The sequence below is a fragment of the Scyliorhinus canicula genome, chromosome 1 (assembly GCF_902713615.1).
Source record: "Scyliorhinus canicula chromosome 1, sScyCan1.1, whole genome shotgun sequence".
Lineage (NCBI taxonomy): Eukaryota > Metazoa > Chordata > Chondrichthyes > Carcharhiniformes > Scyliorhinidae > Scyliorhinus > Scyliorhinus canicula.
In genome coordinates this window covers 109,539,023-109,565,621 of record NC_052146.1, presented here as the reverse complement: position 1 = coordinate 109,565,621, position 26,599 = coordinate 109,539,023, and the positions used below count along the sequence as shown (strand labels likewise).

Genomic DNA, 26,599 nt, shown 5'->3' with positions numbered 1-26,599 from the left:
CATGAATCGTTTTAATACACGCGTTCTCCCCTTTCCGTGAGGTGTGTACTTTCTAAGTTACAGGCTGGTTGAAATGCAGGTTTCCGTTAATGCATCGGGAGGAATAATTGCTCAAGTATATTAAGTGAGCCAAATATCCTTCGCATGGTATTTCTGGTGTTTTAAAAATACTAATTTTACAAATCGTATTTTAAAAACGAATGCATTCTTTGCAAGTTTTAAATGTCTGAGGAAGTAGTGGGGGGGGGGGGGGGGGGGAGCTGGAGAATCACACGGGTGCAATATGACAAACATTAGGCTGCAAACCCAACTGTATCTTTCTGACGCGGTGGTTGCAGCGCTCAAATCACGTGATTCTTCCAGCTCCGCCCCCTCCGTGCATGATCTCCCCCCTCCTGCTGGCCCCGCCTCTCACCACACGTGATTCACCTGCTGGCTCCACCCTCGCTGTGCGTGTCGGCGTCACCTCCGCTGACGCAACAGTCTAGTCGCTGCCGAGCCGAGGAGGAGAGTGGCTGCTGATTGCGCCGTTACTCTCTTCCCACTGCGATCCGGGTGGGCGCCGCCTGGTGAGTTTACCATTTGGTGTGGGGTTCCAGATGCTTTCTGCAGCCGTCCCGGTGTGCGGCCGCTGGGTATGGGGCGGGCGGTGGCGCAGCTTGCGGTCACCCAAGCGCTGGCGGTAGGCCGCACTGCCACCACCGCTTCACCGGGGGCTTTGCTACTGACTGCAGAGGCCTATCTTTGGATTGAGGTCATCCAGGGGCAACAATCTCGCCCCCATAACTGCAGCTGGGATCCTTCTGTTGGCGCCATTTGGCGAGGCTTTGAAATAATGTTCTTGCCTTTTGTTCGATGCTTGGGGGGGGGGGGGGGGGGGGTATAAGGGTGTGATTCTACTGGCGACAAAATAAGCTTCGTATAGAATAAATGTCGGTCCTGGTATTACCCTTCCTCACGAAGTGACCCCAATTGTATTTCTTCCAGCGGATTTCCATTTCCCGCCCCTCGCACTTCTATTGCGCTGTGTGCTACGTGAAGCTTGAATGATTTACACGGCCTTCATGGACAGGCGAGATGACCATTCGGCCCCTCAAGCCTGTTCCACCACGGCTGATCTGTATCGCAGCTTCATCGGTTTGCCTTTGCCCCCCTCGGTAAATCAGTTTGAAATTTTTGATTGACCTCTCACCCTTTCGGGGCTGAAAGTTCAATATTTCCGCTACCCTTTTGGATTTGTATTTGTTTATTGTCACGTGTACTTGGGTACAGTGAAAAGCATTTCTCTGTCTGTAGCTCAAACAGATCATTTAGTCCATGAAAAGAAAAGACGTAATAGGGCAACACAAGGTACGTAATACATAGACACTGGCATCGGGTGAAGCCTACATGAGGAGTATTAATCGGGTCAGTCCATAAGTGGGTTGTTTAGAGTCGGGTAACAGTGGGGAAGAGGTTGTTTTTGAATCTGTGTGAGTTCTCAGATACTTCCTGGATGGAAGAAGTTGGAAGAGTGAGTAAGTCGGGTGGGATGGGTCTTTGATTATGCTGCCCTCTTTCCCCATGCAATGGAGATGTAGATAGAGTAAATGGATGGGAGGCAGTTTGTGTGATGGACTGGGCTGTGTTCACGACTCTGGTTTCTTGCGGCCTTGGGCTGAGAGTTGCCATACCAGGCTGTGATGCAGCCAGATAGGATGCTTTCTAAGGTGCACCTGTAAAGGTTGGTGAGAGTCAATGTGGACATGCATTTCCTGAGGAAGTAGAGCTGCTGTTGCGCTTTCTTGGTCATAGTGTTGACGTGGTTGGTCCAGGACAGATTTTTGGCGACCTGCACTCCTAGGAACTTGAAGCTGTCAACTTATCCACCTCGGTCCTGTTGATGCAGACAGGGTGTGTGTACAGTATTTTGCTTCCTGAAGTCAATATTCAGCTCTTCAGTTTTGCTGGCATTGAGGGAGAGATTGTTGTCATTACACCACTCAGCTGTTTGATGGTTTACTGCTCGAACCGAGCATAGAATGCATTGAGTTAATCAAAGAAGGGTGCGCTGCAGCTGGAGATTCTGCTCGGCTGTCAATAAGTGTTTTCTTACATCATTGTTGAATAGCTGAACTCTAATTTTTAGCTTATCTCTTTGTACCTGGAAATGACTTGCTTAACTATTCTATTGGCATTTCTTTGCTTTCAGCATCAAAGTTAGATCACCTCTTAGTTACCTAAGCTCCAGAGAAATGCAAGCCACCAATTGCAACTCGTCCTCTTGATTTAATCCTTTTGGGCAGATATAAATCTGGTGAATCCATATTGCTCCTTTTTACAGCATTATAATCTTCCTGTGGTACAGTACTCTGAACTGAATGCAGTGTTTCGGCTGAGGATCCACCAAAAGCTCTGGACGGTTTATAAAGAGTATCCCAATTTCAAATTAGATTAATTGTTCAAAGCTTTGAGCGACCTGGAAGAACCGAGGTGCAAACTGGAATAAAATGGTCTTCAACGGTTATGTATTGTTGCCATTCTTCTAAGAACCAATGGAAAATATATGACTGACAGTAAAAGAATGTGAGACTTGCATAGCATGACCTCAAGATGTCCCTAACTACTTGTGAAGTGTAATCACTGTTGTAATAATATGCAAGTATTAAAAGAGGTGCAAGCTTCAACAGACATAAATTAATGATTAGGTTACTTGTTTAAATGTTGACTGAAGATAAATGCTGCCTGTGGGATCTTTTATGTCAACCTAAAATGTTTCATCCAAAAGACAAATGTACAGCATTCCCTGTCCTGAGCTATTTGTTTTGGGTTATGGACTTGTCTTTGGAGTAAGACTTGAGCCCTTGGACTTTGGAGGTGAGCGTGCTACCACTCATCCAGTTTTCCAGCATGTGTATGTAAAACCTTTTTGTCCACAAATTTTGGCTTCATTTCCTAGTCCTTAATTTTGTAGAAGTAGTAGTGATAATAATCACTTATTTTCACAAGTAGGCTTCAATGAAGTTACTGTGAAAAGCCCCTAGTCACCACATTCCGGTGCCTGTTCAGGGAGGCCGGTATGGGAATTGAACCCGTGCTGCTGACCTTGTTCTGCATTATAAGCCCGCTGTTTAGCCCCCACTGTGCTAAACCAGCTCCAGAGTAAACGTTACTTTGAAGGTGGTAAAATGAAAAATTAGTATTGGGCAACTGATATGTCCAGTATTACAGATGGCAAGTAACTGCAAAATAAAAATCTTTAATTTCCTGACTCTGTATTTGAAGCTTGATGTCACTTTCTCACCTGAGCTGTCATACAAGTTAAACTTATTATGTGGGTTGACATCATCACATCCATCTTGCCTGCTGATTTTCCTTTAATAAGCATCTAGCCTAATTCTACACTCTTGCTTGCACTGCACTATTCCCTTTAATAATCCTGTTATTAAAGTAACTATGTAGCTTTCCAAGTTGATAAAATAGATTTATGTACTGTCGTTAATGTGGTATAATGTCCCAAGCGGAATGTTATCAAACCAGTCTTTGAGGAGTAGAGAGGTTGATGGTGGGAATTCTGGAGCTTGGGGCCTTGCTAATTAAAGCCACTGGTGGAGTGATTAAAACCTGTGTTCAAGAGAACGGAATTGGAGGAGTACAGAAATCTCGAGGGCTGTGCAGCTGAAGGAGATTAGAGATGATGAGGTTGAGAATTTGAAAACTAGGATCAGAATTTTTAAATTCTGCTGTTTGACAGGGAGTTAGTATGGTCAGTGAGAAGGGGGGGGTTGCAAGCTATGACAGCAGCAGCAGAGTTTGGCATTGTTAAGTTTATAGAGGGTAGAATGTAATCGGCAGATGAGTGATTTAATTAAATAGTCAAGCTTGGAGGTACGGCATTGATTTGCATTACAGTAATAAACCTGAGGCAGTGTGGAGTTGGCAACGGTTATGGGACTGGAAATGGAACATCTTGATTATTCTGTTGATGTTTGGTTGGGAGCTCATGGTCAGATATGACAGCAAGGCTGTGAATGTCTCAGTCTTGCGTAGCCAGGGAGAAGGACTGATTTGATGCTAGGGAGCATAATTGTGGCATGGTTCCCAATATTTAGTTGGAGGAAATTTCTACTCTTACTGGAGTCCGACAAATAGTCTAACAATTTGGAGACAGTGGAAGGATTGAAAAGTGATGATAGAGCAGAGCTATGCCATCAGTGAACTTGTGGGAACTGAACTTTTGGATGTAGAGAGCCAAGTGGTGACCCAGCGTTGAGACACATCAGAGAACTATGCAGCAGTGGAAGAGAATCCCATCAAACTGATTTGCTAGCTATGATTGAATAACTGAATGGAACTAGGTGAGTGTAGTCCTGCCACCTGGAGTGGAGATATTGAAAGAGGGTGGTGAGGTTACTTGTGACTCAAGGCTGCAGACCGGGTGAGAGGAATGAAAGAATATAGTCATCATAGTAATGTAGGATATCATTTGGGACTAGCTGTTTTGGTTCTGTGACAAGTGTTGCTCTGTTTTGGTCCCCGCAGCATCGCCAATACTGTGGGTATTTCTATTTATCATAGTGAACCATAAGCCTTCCCTTGTATCAATCAAATGACCACACAACCAGTAGTTAGTTCAAAAGATGGTTTGTTTATTTACATATACAAGAGTTATCTCAACATGCAAACACAATGTCTACTATGAGTTAAACTGCACCTTTCAGCTACATTAACCTATACTTAACACGGGGCGACAGGCACTGTGCAAATGGATAAGGCCTTTATCTGGATTTCACTTGGCTGGTTCGGAGAAAGTGGCTCTGTCACTGCTGGGCTCATCTGTCAGGTAGTGATCATTGGAAAGTGACGACAGGTTTAAGGAATTTGGGAGAAAGTGTGGTTGGAAATGGAGCATTAGTTTGCAGGGACCAGGGTTTGTTTGTTTTTAAGTACTTGGTTATCCTTCAATGCATGTAATCTAAAGCTGCTCTTTATAATTTATGCCTTTTAAAGTCACTGGCTTGAGAGAGTCTCCCCTTTTATCCCTTCATACTAAATTAACAATCCTGGTTGCTTTTGTTAAGCTGCAGACAACTATTTACTCTAGTTGTGGTTTAATTTATGTTCTTGTGAGCAAGACCCAAGGTTATTATTTTTCTTTGTGCTCTTATCTACTTGCACTACCGGCTTTAAATTAACGTGTGTATCTGCCCATCAAGGTCACCCTGCTATTCTATCTTAAATAGCGGGATTTGTAAATAACTTAGGCAATGGCAACAATGCGGAGCAGCACATGGCTGGCACTGCTGCCTCACCCAGGCACCTGGGTTCGATTACGGCCTTGGGTGACTGTGGAGTTTGCACGTTCTCCCTGTGTCTGCATGGGCTTCCTCTGCGTGCTCTGATTTCCTCCCACAGTCCAAAGATGTGCAGGTTAGGTGGGACTACTGGGATAGTGCCGTTTAAGTAGGGTTGTGGAAGTGGGTCTAGGTAAGGTGTTCTTACAGAGGGTCGGTGTGGACTTTATGGGCCGAATGGCCCTCTTCTGCACTGTAGGGACTCTATGAATTTTCATTGACTGCGAAATAGACATGAGGGGCTGAATGGTTGACCTTCATTACGTCCCCAATTTTATCAAATTGAGGTTCTTCATCAATCTTAATTTTTCGAGTTAATAGCGCCCTGAGAAATTTCCTTAATTTGTTGCATGCACAAGTAGCTCATATGAAGTCTCAAATGACATCCTATTTGATTGAAGGCACTCATTGTTCTCTTCCTATTAACAGCTTTTGACAAAGTTGAACAGATAATCCTCCTCCTGTTCTGTTGTCCAAATGGCAGGGATGTTCATTTATTTAATTGTAACCAGGTACTCACTTGCAGTGGCTTCTCTTCATACTCTTGCAGTTATCTCCAGTGTCCCTCAAGGATCTATCTGTGGTCCCTCATTTCTCATCTACAGGCTACCTCATGGCAATAATCTGAAAACCTCAAGTTTCCACATGTACACTGGCACCCAGCTCTATCGCACTATTGACTTCCAGTACTTCCAAATTGTAGACTGTGTTGTTACAGTACTGAATTAGCAGATATTACCTTTAATAAAATTTTGGGAAGATCAAAACTGCCATTTCTGTGCCTGCCGCAGACTCTGCTCCCTAGCTACTGACTTGTCTCTGGCAATAGTCTGATGAACCAGACTGCTCACAATCTTGGTATATTTGACACAGGGATGAGCTACTGACATGTCATTACTAAGAATCCCTATTTCCAGCTCTGACTACCCTGCCTCATTTTGTCTGGTAAAACTGTCAGTGCTTTTGTTTCATCTAGACTTGATTAACATACTCTTGGTTTGCCTCCCACGTTCCACCCTCCGTGCAATAGCAGAATCCCTATAGTGCAGAAGGAGGCCATTTGGCCCATTGAGCCTGCATCGACCCTCTGAAAGAGCACCCCACCCAGGCCCACTCCTGTTATCCTGCCTAACCTTTTGGACACTAAGGGACAATTTAGAATATCCAATCTACCCAACCTGCACATCTTTAGATTGCGGGAGGAAATTGGAGCATCCGGAGGAAACCCACGCAGACACAGGGAGAACGTGCAAACTCCACACAAGACACCCAAGGTTGGCATTGAACATGGGTCCCTGACCTGATGCTGGGACGCAGCAGTGCCATCGTGTTGCCTCTAAAGCTCTGCCCATGTCCTAACTCACCCCAAGTTCTATTCATTCACCTGCCTTAAATCTAATATTTGCATCCTTATTTTCAAGTCTTCATCCACTCTATCTATAATCACTGGCCCTACAGCTCTTTTGATATTGCATTCCTCCAGTTCTGGCTCTTGTGCCTCTCCAGTTTGATTGCACCATTGTTGGTTGCTGTGCATAGAGCTGTCAAGGAGTTTCCTCTCTATGCTCTGCCCTTCTGCTTACCCCTTTTTCCTTTTACAATTTTTCCAATTAAGTGGCCAATCCACCTATCCTGCACATCTTTAGGTTGTGGGGGTGAGAACCACCAGACATGGGGAGAATGTGCAAACTCCTCACGGACGGTGACCCGGGGACTGTGATCAAATCCTACAACGATTTATTACTTTAATGGTGCTATGTAAATGCAATTTTTGTCACTGCTCTATCCTGTAAACATTTCTCTATCCATGGATTACGTTTGCCATAGAATTCCTACAGTGCAGAAGGAGGCCATGCAGCCCATTGAATCTGCATTAACCCTTTGAAAGAGCACCCCACCCAGGTCCACTCCTCTGCCTTATCCTGTTAACCCACCTAACCTGCACATAGTTGGATTGTGGTAGGAAACTGGGGCACCTGGAGGAAACCCATGCAGACACTGGGAGAATGTGCAAACTCCACAGTCACCCAAGGCTGGAATTGGACCTGGGTCCCTGATGCGTGAGGCAGCAGTGCTAATCATTGCTGCCCATATCTTTGACATTTGCCATGAGTCCCTCTAATGGTATCTTGCCATACATTTGTAAATCTACATTTTCTTTTCTGGATGATTCTGATTGTACAAACTGTTCAGTTTAACTTGTTCCAGTTTTGGACTAGAGATTAATTGGAATTGCAGGCTGAATCTATCCTCACCAAAGGGGTACTTGTGGCCCTAACTTTCTCGGTGATTTTATTTGACAATTAATACATAATTGCAGCACCCTCATGCACTCGGTCAAGCTACTCTTATTAATAGTTAATGGCAATTCTCCAGCGACTTGTGGAAAATTCTCAATTTGTGTGTCTTTTACACCGAGTTGCTGAGTGATTTGCACAATGGCAAGCGCAACTAAACTTGATTGACAAAAAAAGGTGCATAGTGTTGATTGTCGGTCGTCCCATAGGTAATTTGCTGCTGCTTTGTATTCACCCTGATTTTCATTTTTGTCTAAGCAATATGCACTAAACTTTTTTTCCTTCAAATTTGAATTAGTCTGCAGAACGGTACAAGATATTCGATACATGTTTTCCTTTCTGCAGTGATTAATTTGCCCTTTTCATTTCTTTCCCATTTGGCACTCAGCTGCTGGGACTCCACTCTAATGATTTGTTTTACGTTTTCGCAAATGTTTTTTGCTCAATTGAGAGCTTCATAATTGATGCAGTTGTTTTCGTATGACAGTTTGCTTCTATATTACCTGTGGTGGCTTTCATTATCAAGTATAGTAACTGAAACTTTTTTCTTTGCTAGATTTCCTGAGTTTCATCATGGCTCGTGGACAGCAGAAAATACAAGCCCAACAGAAGAATGCCAAGAGGCAAGCTGAAAAGAAAAAGGGAGGATCTGATCAAAAGGCAGCAGCGAAAGCAGCACTTGTGCACACATGTCCAGTCTGTAAGGTAAAAGAAATAGGCCATCAAAGCAATACTGCTTAATGTCTTTTGGAAGTACCATTTGTGCTGCTTAGATCAACTTGTATCGGATATTTTAAATATTGAGGCTGAGATTACAGACTAATTTCAAGAGCGAGTTAATCACGGTATTTCCACTGGCTGGATAAATTTCTTTCATGTTGTCTATTTGATAACTTGCATTTCTATTTTGCCAATGGTAATAACAAGATCTTCATTAATGGCACAGATGATTAATGCACTGCATTGCTGAGCCATACAGATGAGAAAGACCTCTGTTACACTGTTTTTAAAGGAATAGGCTTGCAGACCACGGAGGTACAAATAAACAAGAGTGAACATCACTCAACAGGCTGTATAGGTGAACTGTCCATTTGCCATGAAAATGACCGATGCCATCATTAATATGTCATGTTATCAGACTCTTAAAGTGACCTTGTTCCAACTAGAAACAAACATGAACACTTTCCTCCTTCCCCTTTTCATTCGAGGTTCCTGCAATGAAACACAATATAAAGTTAACAATTTGCAATATGAACAATTAATAAGCAGTCAATAAGTTAGACATTTTGGAGAACATTGATTTGTGTCTTTGTTGGTGAACCTCTGGCATCTAAGTTTTCATATATTTGGTGTGGTTTGGACATTGTCTCTGGTTGGCTCAACCGGAATTGATGTTGTATTTTCAGGTTGACTTGGTGTTCAAGTATCCTCAACTGGGATGCTGTCTGCAGTTTCTGGCATTCAGGTTCAGGAATGTTTAGGTCTTCACTTCACAGTTTGTTGAGGACTCTTAGTTAACTGTGTCTCTTACAATTAAAAGTTGGTCAATGTGTACACTTCACACTACATCCAGAATTTGAAAAGTGTAGGAGAATGTCCTGGCAGAAAAGGATCAATGACAGGTATCCACTTCTCACTGGTGGTATAGTTCTTTGCCAATACTACCTGATTTTTCTGGAAAAAAACATTGAGGGAGTGGTATTAGGGTATTGAATTTGATTGTCAGCTATGGCCATAATGAGTGGCAGGGCAGGCTTGAAGGGCCGAATGACCTTCTCCCTTCTATTTTCTGTTTCTGTCATAAAACCTGACTTTGCTGTTTCCTTTCAACAATTTCTCTTGTCTTAGCTTCAGCAAATCAAATGCTGCTCATAACTGATGTTTTACCATGGGTAATGCTGGTAAACCTTGGGTTGTCAAATGTGTTGTATTCCCGTCGTCATGAGGAATTGGCTTAATTGTGAAGACAATGATCCTTGTGACTTGCTTTCAATCAATGCTGCAATGTTTGAACAAACCTTTCAGCAGTCCATTTGTGACAGGATAATGAGGGGATCAAATGTGTTGGACACTGTTCTTTAGATAATTCGTGAATTCTTGCAAAATGAACTGTGACCCATTGTCACTAAATGGTCCAGGGTGACGGAATCTTAAATTCACACGCAGTCTTTTGTTTCCTCCAAAGATGCAGTCTGCAAGATGGTAACTGTGGGCCATTTTGAGTGCACGATGACCACAATGAGAGACATTTGTCCTTCAAATGGTCTGGCATGATCTCATGAACTCTTTCCACTTCTGGCTTTTCCCATGAGTGCAATAGTGCTTGTGGTGGCAGGTTTCAAACCTTTGCAAAAGCACACGTGCTAACGAGCCCTGGTCACCAAAAATAGCTTCTGGTTATCTCCCTCATCCTTACTATCACACACTGACCTTCATGAAGTTGGTGTAGGACATGTGCCCTCGCCCTTAACAGTGGTGGTGATTACCATCATTCCCCAGAAGAAACAACCAGCTTGTATAGGTAGTTGGTCTTCCAGTAATATTGCTTCAACACTGGTTTTGCTCTTGCTGTTTTGCCACCAGGTCCATGACCGTAGTCTATTATTTTGGTATGCTGCTTAACTTGCCCTGCAGTTACAAAGGAGTGTTATCAATTTCCATGGAAATTTGATTGACAATATTTTGTGTGTAAGTGATAACAACATCAACGCATCTCTGCGTCTGGCTTGCTGCTGGAGATGGAACATGTGTGTGGCCCCAGTATAGTAGTGATGGTCCATTTCTGTCCGTGTAGATATTGGTAAAATTGGTTCTGAAAATTATGCCGCGAGCTTTCTTAGTTCATTACCATTATGTTGAAAGATCTTGATGCAAATGCAGTTGGCTTCTCTTTGCCATTGAGCATTGAGAACCCACTGCTCCCACCCCATAAGTTGATGCGTCGCAAGCCAGTTGCAGTGGTAACTTTGGATCAAAGAGTGTCAGGACTTCTGACTTAGTGCCTTCTTGCACTGATCCACCCATTTCCTGTTTGGAGACAATTTGTTTAAAGGCATGAGAGTAGTTGCTAGATATGGGACAAATCTTCTTTAAAAGTTTTAATGAGCCCCAAAATAATCAAAGTTGATTTTTTTTTGAGGTGCTTCCATTATGTCCTTTATTTTTGAAGGAGATTTGTGCAGTCCTTTTGTATCTGTGACATTCCCCTGGTTTTTAATAGATTTGAAGAATTCTGGTACCTGGATGGTGTCACTCTCCTTGTCCCTATCTTCTAGCCTCTGGGCTGTAGCTCTTCTTTCTTTCCAATAACCAAGATATTGTCTGAGCAGTACTGGACTCTTTCCGGTCCGCTTACAATTTGATCCATGGCACATTGGAGCATGGTACACTGGAACAATGCAGGTGTGGACGTGATGCCAAATAGATGTTGTTTATATCTGAATAGCCCTTTGTGTGTCACGATGATCAAATATTGTTAGGGGACGTTTTCTGTTTTTTGTTCATTTAGGTGTTTTGCGTGTGTTGGCCTGTGCGGTTGTTTATGAAATGCTAATGTATTAAACTGTGAAAATTACAAATACTTCAATAAAATATTTTCAAAGCAATAAAACCAAATTGTTGTGTATCTAGAGATGAACTTGACTAAGGTTAACTCTGAAATGCTGGCGTCCAGCCAACCCAGCAAATAAATCCTCAAAGGCGGAGGGTGCTGCTTTGTACGCAGTACTGGATTGACGTTGACTGACGGGTACTATTGCCGTGGTCCAATCAGTTGCATTAACAGGACCCCTGTCTTGACCAGCCTCTCTAATTCTGTCTCATGGCTTGGGCCTGGTGGCTTACGGCACTGACCTAGTAGTCCTTAAACATCCATAACCTCTAGCTTGACTGAAACCCCTTTCATGCTTCCCAGCTCTCCGTTAAAGACTGTAGCATGTTTCTTCAACATCTTCGGTAGACCTGCTTCGGACAATAACCAGATTCGCCTTGGCCTAGTGTAGTTGATTCTCTCACTCTCTCGAGCCAGATTCTCACCATTCGAGGTGAATAGTTAACTCTTAACAACATGCAGGTGCAAGTCTGCGGTCTGTTTGTGTAGCTGCACATTTGTATCAATCTGGCCCCTCTTAATGGCACTACTTCCCTGGTTATAAGGCGATGTATCCTAGTTTCTCTTGGCAAACAGTTTCTGGTACCAATGAAACAGCCGTGCCACTGTTCATCACTATTTTCACCTATTTTTTGTTTTAGTAAATATTTTATTGAGGTATTTTTGGTTTTACAACAACAAAATAAAAAGTCTATAAACATAGTGCAAAAAACCTGCTTCCTCCCTTACAGGTCCCACCTTTATTAACCCCCTACTGTAAACTAAACCCCCCCCCCCCCCCCCCCCCCCTCTCTGCTAACATTTAATTTTCTGCAAAGAAGTTGACGGACGGTTGCCACCTCCGGGCGAACCCTAACAGTGACCCCCTCAAGGCGAATTTGATTTTCTCCAAACAGAGAAAGCTAGCCGTGTCCGATAGCCAGGTCTCAGACTTCAGGGGCTTTGAGTCCCTCTAAGCTAATAATATCCGTGTTCGGGCCACCAGGGAAGCAAAGGCCAGAACGTCTGCCTCTTTCTCCTCCTGGATTCCTGGATCTTCCGACACCCTGAAAATCGCCACCTCCGGACTCGGTGCCACCCTTGTTTTTAACACCATGGACATGACGTCTGCAAACCCCTGCCAGAATCCCTTGAGCTTTGGGCATGTCCAAAACATGGGGACATGGTTCGCTGGCCCCTTGCACACCTGTCTTCTACCCCAAAGAACCTGCTCATTCGGGCCACTGTCATGTGAGCCCGGTGAACGACCTTGAACTGTATCAGGCTGAGCCTGGCGCATGTTGTGAACACATTGACTCTACTCAACGCCTCCACCCAGAGACCATCCTCTATCTCTCCTCCTCCCACATGTGCTTCAGCTCCTCAGTCTGTGTGTCCTCTGACCCCATGAGCTCCTTATAGATGTCAGAAACCTTCCCTTCTCCCACCCACACTCTGGAAACTTACCCTATCCTAAATCTCCCTTGATGGTAGGCGCAGGAAGGTTGAGACCAGTCTTCGTAGGAAGTCCCACCTGCAGGTACCTAAATTTGTTTCCCCTCGCCAATCCAAATTTCTCTTAAGCTCCTTCAAGCTAGGAAAGCTCCCTTCTACAAACATACCCCCCATCCTCTCAATTCCTGCCATCTCTGAAATCCCCCGTCCATCCTTCCCGGGGCATTCCGGTGATTATTACAGATTGGAGACCAGACCGATGCTCCCACATGCTTCCTCCATTGCCCCCAGACTCTCAGGGCTGCCACTACCACAGGGCTGGTGGAGTACCATGCTGGCGGGAACGGCAGAAGCGCCGCCTCCAAAAATCGTCCTTCGTTTGGTTCACCAGACGGGCCAGATTAAGTTTGTGCAACCGTTCCCATTCCTGCACCACTTGGATGCCTATATACCTAAAACCTCCCCCTACCACTCTGAACGGCAGTTCCCCCAGTCGTCTCTCCTGTCACTTTGCCTGGATCGCCATATTTAGTTTGTACCCTGAAAACTGGCCAAATTCCCCCAGAATCCTCATGATTCCTTCTACTGGGTCCAATACATACAGGAGCAGGTCGCTGCGTAAAGTGAGACTCTGTCTGTCGTCCCGTCTCTCCCCCCCCGGACCAACCCCTTCCAGCTCCTTGAGGCTCTCAGCACAATTGCCAGCGGCTCTATAGCCAGCGCGAACAACAGTGGGGAGAGGAGGCATCCCTGTCTCGTCCCCCGGGGTAGCCTAAAATAGTCTGTCGTCCTATTCGTCTGTATGCTCACCACAGGAATCTGATACAGCAACCTGACCCAGTCAATAAAGCCCCGCTCAAATCCGAACTGTCTCAGTACCTCCCACAGATATTCCCATTCTTCTCGATCAAAAGCCTTCTCTGCGTCCATTGCGACCACTACCTCCACCTCCCTACCTTCTGGGGGCATCATGATTGCATTTAGAAACCTTACATTGGACACCAACTGCCTTCCCTTAACGAACCCCGTCTGGTCCTCCCCAATCACGCCCGGAGCACAGTCTTCAAGCCTAGAGGACAATGTTTTGGCCAACAGTTTGGCGTCCACATTCAATAGGGATATCGGCCTGTAGGACCCACACAGCTCCGGATCCTTATCGCGCTTCAGAATCAGCGAGATCGTGGCCTGTGACATCGTCTGGGGCAGCACTCCTCTCTCCCTTGCCTCATTAAATGTCCTCATCCACAGTGGCCCCAATATCCCAGCGAACACTTTATAGAACTCCGCTGGGTGCCCATCCGGCCCCAGGGCTTACCGAACTGCATGGCCTTCAGCCCCTCCGCTATCTCTTTGATCCCGATTGGGGCCCCCAGCCCTTCTACCAGCTCCCCTTCCACCTTCAGGAAATTCAGCCCCCCTAGGAAGTGCCTCATCCCCTCTGGCCCAGGTGGGGGTTCCGACCCATACAGCCTACTGTAAAACTCCTTAAACACCTTATTCACCCCTGCTGAGTCTCCCACCAGGTTTTCATCTCCATCCTTTACTTTCCCTATCTCCCTGGCTGCCTCCCTCTTTATAAGCTGCCGTGCAAGCATTTTGCAGGCCTTCTCTCCATGCTCATGAATTCTCCACCCCCGCCTCTCAGCTGCTCTACCGCCCTCCCTGTGGTTAACAAGTCGAACTCCGCCTGTAGCCTCTGCCATTCCCTTAAAAGCCCTGCCTCTGGGGTCTCCGCATACCTCCTATCAACCTGTAGTATCTCCTTTACCAGTCGGTCTGTCTCTGCCCTGTCTACCTTCTCCCTGTGGGCCCATATCGAGATCAGCTCCCCCCTAACCACTACCTTCAATGCCTCCCAGACCACCGCATCCGAAATTTCCCCCGTGTCGTTGACCTCCAGGTAATTCTGAATACATTTCCTCAGCCACCCGCACATCACCTCGTCTGCTAAAAGCCCCACCTCTAAAGTCCAATGGGGGGGCTGATTACTGTCTTTACTAACCTGTAGGTCAACCCAATGCAGGGCATGGTCTGAGATGATGATCGCCGAGTACCACGTGTCCACCACCCCAGTCAGTAGAGCCCCACTCGGAATAAAGAAATCGATCCGGGAGTACACTTTATGCACATGTGAGTAGAAGGAGAACTCCTTTACTCTTGGCTGGCCAAATCTCCATGGGTCTCTCTCTCGCTTTCTCCTTCTCCTTCTCCCCCCCCCCCCCCCCCCCCCCATCTGCTCCATGAACCCTTTTGTTCCTTTGCCATTGCTGGCATTCTGCCTGTTTTCGAGCTTGACCAGTCTAAACCAGGGTCAATAACTGTATTGAAGTCCCCTCCCATGACCAGATGTGAATCCAGGTCCAGTATCTTCCCCAGCATCGTCTTTATAAACTCCACATTGTCCCAGTTTGGCATGTATACATTTACTAGTACCACCTGCAACCCCTCCCAATTTCCCACTGACAATTTCCCACTGACCATAATGTATCAGCCTCCCGCGTCCGAAACTATTCTTCCAGCCTCAAACACCACTCGCTTGTTGATCAGGATCGCGACCCCTCTAGTCTTCCAGTCCAGTCCCGAGTGAAAAACCTATCCGACCCAACCTTTCCGTAACCTAATCTGGTCAGCTACTCTAAGGTACGTCTCCTGCAGCATTACCACGTCCGCCTTCAGTCCTCTCAAATGTGCAAACATGTGCATCACTGTAAATACACAAGGAGTTAATGTAAATACACATAGACTAGATAGACACTAGAGGAGCACCAGAGACATGATACACAGACACTCAACCAATAGATCAGTTAGATAGGACATGACCAATGGGCATTCACGATACACATACACACACAGGTGACATGACCACAGGAGGGCATTACACCAACCCATATATAAAGGACACTACACACATGATCTGCCTCTTTCCAGTGGAGACAGTCAGTGAGTAGAGACACAGGGTTGATTCAATATCATTCCCACCAAGTGGATTGTAGCAGACTGGTTAGTCAGTCTGAGTAGCTATAGAAGGATTAACAGTAGTGTCGAACCCGAGTAATAGAAGTGTACATAGTTTAATAAACGTGTTGAAGTTATCTCCACGTCTGAACCTTCCTTTGTCAAGTGCACCACAAGAAAGTGGCATATGCTACACCCCGCCCACTATCTTCACCTGTTGTCTGTCCAGTAAAGGAGTGACCAAGTAACACTTTGTGCCTGCAATGGCCAGTACATTTCAACAACAGTTCCTGTCACCTAACTGACTTTGATCCTGTTTGTATCACGTGGATCTTTTGCCTTCCCTGGTTTTCCATTAGATATGCTTTGTTTTTGTTTTTATAGTTTGTTAGAACTTGTTAGTTCTCCATGTCTGTTCAGTGTGTCCACAATTCCTGCATTTTGCCTCTGCATGCCCTCCTCTTGCACATCAGTGGCAATTTCAAACCAGTGTTTGTGTTCAGCTCTCTGCCAACAGTTTTGGATTTTAATGCTTGAACTTAATTGTTGGTCTTCCTTAGCTGCTAATTCCATAGAGATTGTGACTTCTAAAGCCTTCTTTAGGTTTAGGTTAACGGCCTTTTTGGATAGCTTCACTTAATCCACACTAATCTGTCTCTAATGGTATTGATCAATACATCCAAATTCGCAGTATTCAGCTAATTCAAAGTAGGTACGAATTGTGTAATTAATGCACGCTGTTGAAGTTTATGGAGCCTGAAGTTTAGGTGAGAATTGGCTCTGCAATATCTCCATCTGGTTTCTCTGCTGCAGAAGACGTTGCAGAAGATTTAAGGTTTTGCCACTATAGCACTCGGGGAAAGTTGGACCTGCCACAATTTTATTCGCTTGTACAAAATAATTTAATATTTAAGCGCTCCACCACTTGGTGCCCTCGTACGGTCCCACGACACCAGATAATCGTGCCTTTTTTACTGTGGAAAGGGATTATGGAAGCACAGTTTGCAACAACATATATTTAACATGACCTAGTTTTTTTACAAAGTATACCTGAACTCCACCTGTTTCCTTCCAAGTTTTGAAACACCTCAGGACACATGGCACTGAGTGCTCCCTGTACTGTTCCATATCTTTCTGAGCAAAGCATGTTCCCTCCAAAATGCGTATACATTTTGGTTTTGTCAATGGCTGCTACCAATATTTAGCACCGCTCAGTTTCCAGCTTTGGTGTAGCAAGGTTTTTACCTTAATCCTTGTCGAATTTTTGGGTATGGATAGACTGTTTTTCGGGTGTCTGCCAGTATGGTTCTGACCACCTCGTTGCCAGTTTTGTGCTATTTTTAAGAGATAGGCTTGCAGACCAAGGTGGTACACAAGACCTTTATTGGGAAGTATTTACTCCACAGGCTGTAAAGATACTCCCTGTTTGTCCAAACAAATGGCCGATGAAGTCATCAGTGTGTCATGTGATCTGGCAAGTGACATTGGTCCAACTAGGAATAAACATGACTGCACAACGTATATCTCCGTCCATACCAAGTTAAGTGATCACGAAGAGGGACACAGCAAGAGTTGGAATTGGTGGGCAACATGGCGCAGTGGTTACCACTGCAGTCTCACGGTGCCAAGATCCCAGGTTTCATCCTGCCTCTGGGTCACTGTACGTGTGGAGTTTGCACATTTTCCGTGTGTCTGCGTGGGTTTCGCCCCCACAACCCAAAGATGTTCACGGTAGGTGGATTGAACATGCTAAATTACCCCTTAATTGGGAAAAAAAAATGAATTGGCTACTCAATTTATATTAAAAAAGAGTTGGAATTGGTTTCAGTGGGTTCATCAGGGGCAAAAGCAGCCAAAGTTTATGTTCCTGAAAGTTGATGCTATGCCTTTGGAGGGAAGGTTTGAATCTAGGACGTAGAACACTGAATCTTCTGTGGTGCTTCTGGAAGTTAAATAGCCAGCCAGCAAGGGGCGGCACAGTGGCAATGATTAGCACTACTGCATCACGCCGCCAAAGATCGGTTTGATCCCAGCCCTAAGTCACTGACCATGTGGAGTTTGCAATTTCTCCGTATGTCTGCATGGGTCTCGCCCCCCCCCACAACCCAAAAAGATATGCAGAGTAGGTGAATTGGCCACACTAAATTGCCCCTTAATTGGGGGGAAAAAAGTATTGGGTACTCTAAATTTATTTTAAAAAATAAATAAATTTAGAGTACCCAATTCATTTTTTCCAATTAGGGGGCAATTTAGTGTGGCCAATCCACCTACCCTGCACATCTTTGGGTTGTGGGGGAGAAACCCACGCAAACACGGGAAGAATATGAAAATGCCACACGGACAGTGACCCAGAGCCGGGATTGAACCTGGGACTTTGGTGCCGTGAGGCAGCAGTGCTAACCACTGTGCTGCCCTAAATTGATTTGTTTTTTAAAAAGCCAGCCACTTGTTTGTTAGTTTGCATTTGGAACTGACATTGTACAAGGTTATGAACGATGCCCCCATAGTGTGGAACCGTAATATAAGTATCGAAATGGATTAAAATTGCAGCTTTGAACCATGATTGCGTATATCTTTCAACTTTCACTTGCCTTTAATTCCAGCACACATTTAAGTTTAAAGATTGTTGCACCTATTCTATCACCCTGGCTCAGATCAACAACACAGTTTGAGCCCGATGTTTAAATTGTACAATGCAGGGAGCCATTGGGTAATTCTCAGATTCTTGTGTTTTTAAGTAACCAGGCACTGAGATAATTATATTTCATCGCTATGATATAATCTTCTTTTATTTCAGACACAGATGCCAGATCCTAAAACTTTCAAACAACATTTTGAGAGTAAACACCCCAAATCTCCTTTGCCTCCTGAATTGGTTGATGTACAGGCATAAAAAGAAAACAAAACATGGATTTGGGTGAGAATTTTTTTAAAAAGTTCTATCTTTAAGTAGGTTCAACAAGAAAAATCAAAACTTTAAAAATTCAGAGCTGACAATTCCATGACTTTTCTCATTTTTCTGAATGATCTGACGAATTGCACTTTCAAGAACTTGTGCAATTGCAGTTGTTTATGATTTTGAGTCATAAATAATTGAGACCCAAGTCTTTGGTTGTTAATTTTAATTTTGGTGACTATTTTATATGAAAGTTAGAAATAATCAAAACATAAAACAACGTATTGATTCTAACTTTAAACATCTGTTTAACTTCTAGATATTGCTGCTCTAATCAAAAACTGTTCTACTATCAGAGGTTTTTCTCCTTTTTTCTCTGGCTGAGAAATACATTGTTGTAAAATTTAATGTTAAAAATGAACGCTGGGATGGGAGATCTATTCATAGACTAAGTTTTCCTAGTCTGAAGGTGCTGAAGGAGGACAAGTTCAAGTTGCCGCCGGGGAATGGTTTCAGATATCTGCAAGTGCGGGACTTTCTGAGGAAACAGGTGTTGGCTTTCCCGCTGTTGCCGCCACGGGGGATACAGGACAGAGTAGTGTCTGATATCTGGGATGGGGAGGGGAAAGTGTCGGATATCTATCGGTTGTTGGAGGTGGAGGAACTGAAGGGCAAGTGGGAGGAGGAGCTAGGTGGGGAGTTAGAGGCGGGTCTGTGGGCGGACGCCCTAAGCAGGTTTAATTCCTCCTCATGTGCCAGGCTCAGTCTAATACAGTTTGAAGTGGTGCACCGGGCACACATGACAGCGGTGAGGATGAGCAATTTTTTTGGGGTAGAAGATAGATGTGCGAAGTGTGCGGGAAGCTCAGCAAACCATGTCCACATGTTTTGGGCTTGCCCGAAGATCAGAGGGTTTTGGCAGGGGTTTGCCAAGACAATGTCCAGAGATGGTGATCTTTGGAGTGTGAGAAGACCTGGGAGTTCAGGGAGTGAAAGACGTTTTGGCCTTTGCGTCCCTGGTAGCCTGGAGTCGGATCCTTTTAATGTGGAGGGACTCGAAGCCCCCGAGTGTGGAGACTTGGGTCAGTGACATGGCTGGGTTTCTGAAGCTGGAGAAAATAAAGTTTGCCTTGAGGGGGTCAATGCTAGGGTTCTTTCGGAGGTGGCAGCTGTTCGTCGACTTTCTCGGGGAAAATTAAAATGTCAGTAGAAGCAGCATTCTGAAGTGTGGGGGGGGGGGGGGAGGTGCAATATGGTTAAGGGATGTACAGAAGGGGTTGGGTGGGAAATGTCTAGTTTACCATGTTGACGTTTTGCAAGTACTTCATTAAAGATTTTTTTTTAATGCTGAACTTGCTCTTATCAGGAAATGTGAATACAAATCATAGAATCCCTACAATGCTAAAGGAGGCCATTCGGCCCAGCAAGTCTGCACCAACCCTCTGACTTAAGAGCCCAAACTGAGTATCGAGGTCACCTGTGCTCAGCATCTGCAAAACCAGCTGACAAAGGAACTGAAAAATGGGGCTGTGTAACACTTTTCTTTTGGTCAGCTATGTCTGCTTAAAGCCATCACCCTGCTTAATAATCTCCTAACTATTTAAGATAATATCCATGCCACTGGAATACTCCTGCGCTTTTGATCGATTGACTTCTAACAGAGTTGCTTAGGTCCAGTTTGCAACATCATCCAACCTGACTGCATAGTAAACCTGCATATTAAACCTGTTGTTTGTTAGACTACTTGTCCTTATTGCAGCTTCATCGCAGCACATCATCCCAGGCTGCTTCATCAGGTATGAGAAACAGTAATCATTGAGAAAGGTGGAATTAGAGGAGATTACTGAAATTGATTTTTTTTTTAAAGTTGAGGATAGATTAATTAAGCATGACAGATTCACTGGCTTTGACATGAGAGGCGGGGAACGTAGTATGCTGCAATTGGAATATTGGTATGTAAACCAGTTCAGGGCTGAATGAGGCTGGTTGCTTTTGCACCTGGAGAAATTTGCAGGTGAAGATTTTGTGTGCTGGGGATACTCGCTAAAACAGGAGTGATGGGTAAGCAAGGCAGAATACAAGCTAGGATGCAAGTGAAGTTTAGGATGAGCTTGTTGTATAGAATAAAACTTTGAAGAGATGCCTGGATGTACTGTTTTAATAAGTGAAGTGGAAATGAAGGTTGAAATCGGAGGTCTCCATAAAGTGAGGTTTAAAGCTCAAAGGATGAAACAGACTATTGAAGTTGCTAACGAACAGGAACAGACCAAATAAAAACAAATGTTGAGGTATTTGGCAGATCTGGTGTCTCTGAAGAGAAATGGAGTTCATCTTTTTGCTTGGTGAACTTTCATTGGATGGAATAATAGGGTGTGGTTTTCTAGCTTGAGGTTTCAACAGTATCCCAGCTCTCTTCTAGCCTTCGGTTATTCTGTCTGGCTCATCTGCAGTTTGGCATTGAATCAGCAATGGGGCAGCTCTTAATGGTCATGTAACTGATGGGAGACTTTCATCATACATAAATAACCCTGCAAATGTTGCTGTGTGACAACTAGATTAGGATTATATGGGGGCCAAGAATTAAACACCGGGGTATGGTGACCCATTCTGTGACAACTAGGGGAAATGTACAGGAACCTTCAGGATGGGAGGCAGTGAAACTGTTGCAGTAAGACAAACTATTGATTAACATGATCGAACCCATGCAATGCAACCTGTCACAATATTCATGATCCTTCTGAACAATACCATGAATGTGAATCCTATTCCATTGCACAGGTGTAAGTGAAAGTGCTTATTTCTTTCATCAAACTCTACATATAACAGGCTTTTTCAACACAGCTTAAGGTATTGCATTCTACAAGTTCTCTTCCGTAACATCCGTCTTCAACATAGTGGACGCACCTGCATATGACGGTTTGCAATTTGCCAGGGGTCTGAATCTTGTAGACATTTGAAGCCCAAGGCTGCTTAAATCTCTCCCCTCCGCGTGAATCGCTTCAGCAGATGTGCTTACTGTGAGGCTGATTGATGCAAACATAGGAACTCGGAATAGACCACTCAGCCCTTTGAGCCTGCTCTGCCATTCGATAAGATCATGGCTGATATGACTAATCTCCTGCCCACCCTGGGTAATCCAGAATCCAACTATCTGTGCCTTGAAAACATTTGAGGATTCTTGCTTCCACTGTCTTGAGGAAAGGAATTTCAAAGATGCCATACCCTTTGATCTTCCCATCAGTCTTAAATGGGTGACCCCTTATTTGTAAACCGTGACCTCTAGTTCTGATTTCTCATGCATGGGGAAACATCCTGAATATATCCACTCTGTTAATACCCCTGAGGATCTTGTATGTTTCAATCAAGTCGCCTCTTAGTCTTCAATCCAGTGGATGCAAGCCTAGCCTGTCCAATCTTTTATAAGATCTGCCCATTCCTACCATTAGTTTTAGTAAACCATCTCTGACCTGCATTTATATTCCTTAAAAAGGAGACAAATACTGTACATAGTATACCAAGGGGCTGCTGGTTTAGCACACTGGGCTAAATCGCTGGCTTTTAAAGCAGACCCAGGCAGGCCAGCAGCCCAGTTCAATTCCCGTACTAGCCTCCCCGAACAGGCGCCGGAATGTGGCGACTAGGGGCTTTTCACAGTAACTTCATTGAAGCCTACTTGTGACAATAAGCGATTTTCATTTTCTTTTCATTTTCATTTTTTTTCACCAGGTGTGGCATCAGCATGATGTAATCACCATGAATGTGAGAAAATTGTTATTTGACGGTATTGATTTGAAAATTGGGAAATGTTGAAAGTTTCTATCATGAATTCTGTTCATGCTGAGTCATTTGTACTCGTGCTAAATTCGGCTGTGTCTTGGAGATGTTAGTTTCCCCACTTTAACCTGGCACCTGAACATTATCCTTTCCATCTAACCTATTTCCCCGTTGATTCATGTGGCGCATTCCTATTATTTAATTGGAAGGTCTGTCTAACTTATCAACATATTTCGCTGCAGTTGATGTAACCGGATTGAATATTTTTGCTAGCTAATTCTGGGTTCGCTATATAGATATTTTAAAAAGAGTACCCAATTCTTTAATTTTCAATTAAGGGCAGTTTAGCGTTGCCAATCCACCTACCCTGCACATCTGGGTTCATTATATAGATAAACAGTTACTGTAATCCACATTTCACATTGCTAGAAAAATTAGTTTGGGGTGTTAACATCCTCCACATGTGGAGATGATACTCGCTAGAGTGATACCTCCACCTTACTGTTAACATTATTACAAAGCTCTCCCGGTTTTTCCCTGGCTGTTTGAAGTTCTGTAACTAAACTGAGAAAAGGCTTTTTTTTTTAAGGGGTAATTTAGCGTGACCAGTCCACCTACCCTGCACATCTTTGGGTTTTGGGGGTGAAACCCACGCAAACACGGGAAGAATGTGCAAACTCCATATGGACAGTGACCCAGAGTCGGGATGGAACCTGAAACCTCGAACCTGAAGCCATGAGGCTGCAGTGCTAAGAAAAGGCTTCCACATTTTGACAGCGGGAAGCTGTGACAAATTCTATCACAGCCGCCGAGACAATCCACAATCTTCAAACAATCAGCATTCTTAAAGCAATCAACATTCTAAATCAATCAAACAGCCTATACTGAGATGGGGTGAATTGACTTTGATTGATTCCAGTGTCCAGATCTGCATCTTTGCCAAAAACTAATCTGTTCCTTGGACAATACCCTATTTGATCAAGTTCTGTTGAAATCAGTCCATTATAATTTAAGACCTACTGTTTACAGACAAATAGACTAACCGGTGAAAAAGTACCATTCACCACTGTGACCGAAAGAAATTCAAGTTGAGCAATTAATGCTTATTTGACTAGAGCACAGAACAGTAGTCCATGCTGTTACTGATGTAAATTTTATGAAATTGCATTTATAAAATTGGACACGACAGACGAGTACCTGGTTTCAAACCCAACCAAGAGCTGCCTGGTTTCAACCTTCCAAGGAACAACTGGTCCACCATCAGTAGGTTCAGGACCAGCCATGGGCCCTGCTTGGCCAACCTCCACAGATGGGGCATTAGTGGCTGTGCCTGTGGGAGAGAGCAAACTATGCACCACATCACAATATTCAATCCACAGACTCTGCAGAGGTCTATCTGCACTCAACACAGCAGGACTGGAGAAAACTGCTTGGCTTGGTGACTTTGCATTATTTAAATAAACAAATAATGAAAAGTTAGATTTTGTAGATGTTTGCTGGTGGTTGGTGAGAGTTTGGTCTTACGTCATTCTTTCTAACTTTTATTTTGATTACTTTCAGACTTGGAATTCTGCTGACATGATGCACTGAACCAACTACACAAGGCCTGGAAAAGCTTAAGAATATTTGATTCTTCAACCATTTCACTTTCTACTTATTACTACTGAACTATCAATGTTTATTCCTTTAATGTTTTGGGGACAAGGGAGCATTGGAGTGAACATTTTTCTTTTCAAACATTACAAAGCTGCCAATTCTTCAAGTGAGCTGAGTGAGAAAGTGGTACTGTCCTCGTGAGACCAGTACTAATATTTGCTTATCTCTTCCATTCACTATTTTTAAGCACTGGCATCATTGTGATACCTGTACTGTTGGAGACTATTGCAAAACTATAATGTGGAAGCATATCATCTGTGGCTTATCGTTGCATTGGTTTTGCAGGAACCTCCTATCAGTGAATGTTGTCTTGCTTTTACAAGTCTGGTTAGGTTGGTGCATTGGCCTATCACAAATAAAATATCTTGACCTTGCTAAGCGCAGGCCAGTCGTCCACATTAGGATAAGTACCCATTGTACAGCTTGTGTTCAGCACCTTCTTTGTAGAAGGGTTGTTGCAATATATTAAAGATAAATTGTTTCCCTGTTGCAATCTTAACTTTAATGATAATTGCAATCAAACAATGAAGAATTCTGAAGATGACAATAGGGCCTTTCTCACTGGCCATAAAGTGGATGCTTCCAGATGATTGCAAAACTCAACCACTTCTCTCGTTTTAAAAACCACTTATTTTATGAAGTGCTTGATTACCTGAAAATAACAGATTTCATCTGAGCTCCATGATTTTTCTATTGCAAATTATCCCAAACAGTTTAAAATACATGTGGAGAGATGGTTTCCAGATGCATAAATGCTAATAAGCAGGTGTGTCTGAGCATTGCTGACTGTTTTCAAACTGTTGCTTTGTAGCTAACAATTGTAGAGTTAACATTGCAAAGCTCACAGATTGGTAGTAATGTGTCTTAAACTAGTCATGTTTTTTAAAGTCTAAAAGGGGTTTCTCAAATGTAATGGGAAGCTAATTCTGAAATTGACTTAAGAAAATTCCTATTTGAAATCACAGTAACTGGGGTTGCAATAGGTTGTGTATTTCACCTAGTTCTATCCTTTGGCTGTGATTTTAAGTCTTTGTTTGTAGCAACCTTGCAAAGTCATACACATGCTGTGTTTTGTGATTTATCTGGAGCTCATTGTAATTTCTTTAATAAATATCAGAAGCACATTTTCTTGTAAATGGAATGGCTCAGCATTCCTTATTCCTCTTGATGCTCTACTGAGTTTAGTATTCCTGCCGATGTAATGTATTGTTTCCTACAAAATGTAGCACTTTATTTTCATCAATAACCTTTCTGGATTAAAGTGAACCTGTACTGTAAACTGCATAGTGTAGTCTAACACTGCGTTTCTTATAAATGCTTTGGATTGAATGGAACAGAGCGAACTCTTATAAATACATAACACGTGCAGGTGAAAATATTTCTGCTGTTTAGGTGTGGTTTTCAGTGTGGATGTCAGTTTAAGTAAAATCATTTATTTTCTTGGTGTGCAGGTGAGAAGTTAGTCAACCACACATTTTGAGTATTGTCTTCCAGGATATCAAGGAAGAAACCTGTTTAAAATATCTACTTTTAAGTAGAAGATAAATCCAATGCAAAGACTGAATTGACTGAAAGCAAGCAAATAAATTCAGTATTTTGCAGTGTTTTCTTAAGATATAGGGAAAATATAAGTATCGATGAGAAGAACTGTTTTAATTACACTGAATCTAGAACGCTTCTAGCGGGGAATACTGTATAATTCCAGCAAATGGTGAGATCTTTACAAATGTTTTCAGCAAAATTGTTATTTGACCATTCCAAACACTTCACAACCATTAAATTGTCAGTGAAATGTTTCTTGAAATAAATTGAGCTAGTACTAAATTAAGTTGTGCAAGATATTTAGAGCAAGGCAAAAATGGATTGAACAACTTAATTTGCTCTTTATTGGTGAAGAAGTAATACTCTTCCAATAATTAATTGTGCACCAAAAATAGAATCCGAGCAAAGCTGAAAGCATGACTTGGGCCACCTTAAAATACTGAACTAAAGATTTCCGCTAAGTGGGCCCATTATAAATTGTCAAGGAATAGTTCAAATCGGAATGATGACTATGTGAATTGCTAAATGCTGAAGTTTGGGTTGTTTTCTTTCACTTCTCTTCTCCCCCACCACCCATAGAGCAATTTATATTTCTCTCCTTTTCCAACACCATCCCCTGTTTAATACTTGTCCTTAATCACCAAAATAAGAAAAAAAGATCAACTACGTTCTAAAATCTCGTAACAATAGAAATTTAGGAAAAGTGAAAACATTTACACTGCGTATTGACCAAGGGATCGGATTTTTAGTTATAGCCAGAGGTTTTTTTTATGGGGATACAACTTTGCAAAGTAATCTTCAACTGTTAGGAATCATAGAATTTACAGGGCAGAAGGAGGCCATTCGGCCCATCGAGTCTGTACCGGCCCGCACAAAGAGCACCCTCCTGAAGCCCACGTATCTACTGTAACCCAGTAACCCCCACTTAACATTTTTTGGGCACTAAGGGCAATTTAGCATTGCCGATGCACCTAACCGTACATCTTTGGACTGTGGGAGGAAACCGGAGCACCCAGAGGAAACCCATGCAGATTCTGCACAGGCAGTGATCCAGCTGGGGGTTGAACATGGGACCCTGGAGCTGTGAAGCAATTGTGCTAAC

The 26,599-nt window shown here is 43.5% G+C and overlaps 1 protein-coding gene across 1 annotated transcript; it reads left to right on the top strand.

Annotated features, from left to right (window-relative positions):
* The first annotated feature begins 425 nt into the window (after positions 1–425).
* On the top strand, positions 426–25,239 carry LOC119966137 (zinc finger protein 706). Its single transcript, XM_038797408.1, has 4 exons — positions 426–569; positions 8,187–8,335; positions 18,427–18,546; positions 23,860–25,239. The coding sequence occupies exons 2-3, from the start codon at positions 8,204–8,206 to the stop codon at positions 18,520–18,522; spliced, it is 228 nt and encodes a 75-aa protein (XP_038653336.1). The 5' UTR covers positions 426–569; positions 8,187–8,203; the 3' UTR covers positions 18,523–18,546; positions 23,860–25,239.
* The last annotated feature ends 1,360 nt before the right edge of the window (positions 25,240–26,599 follow it).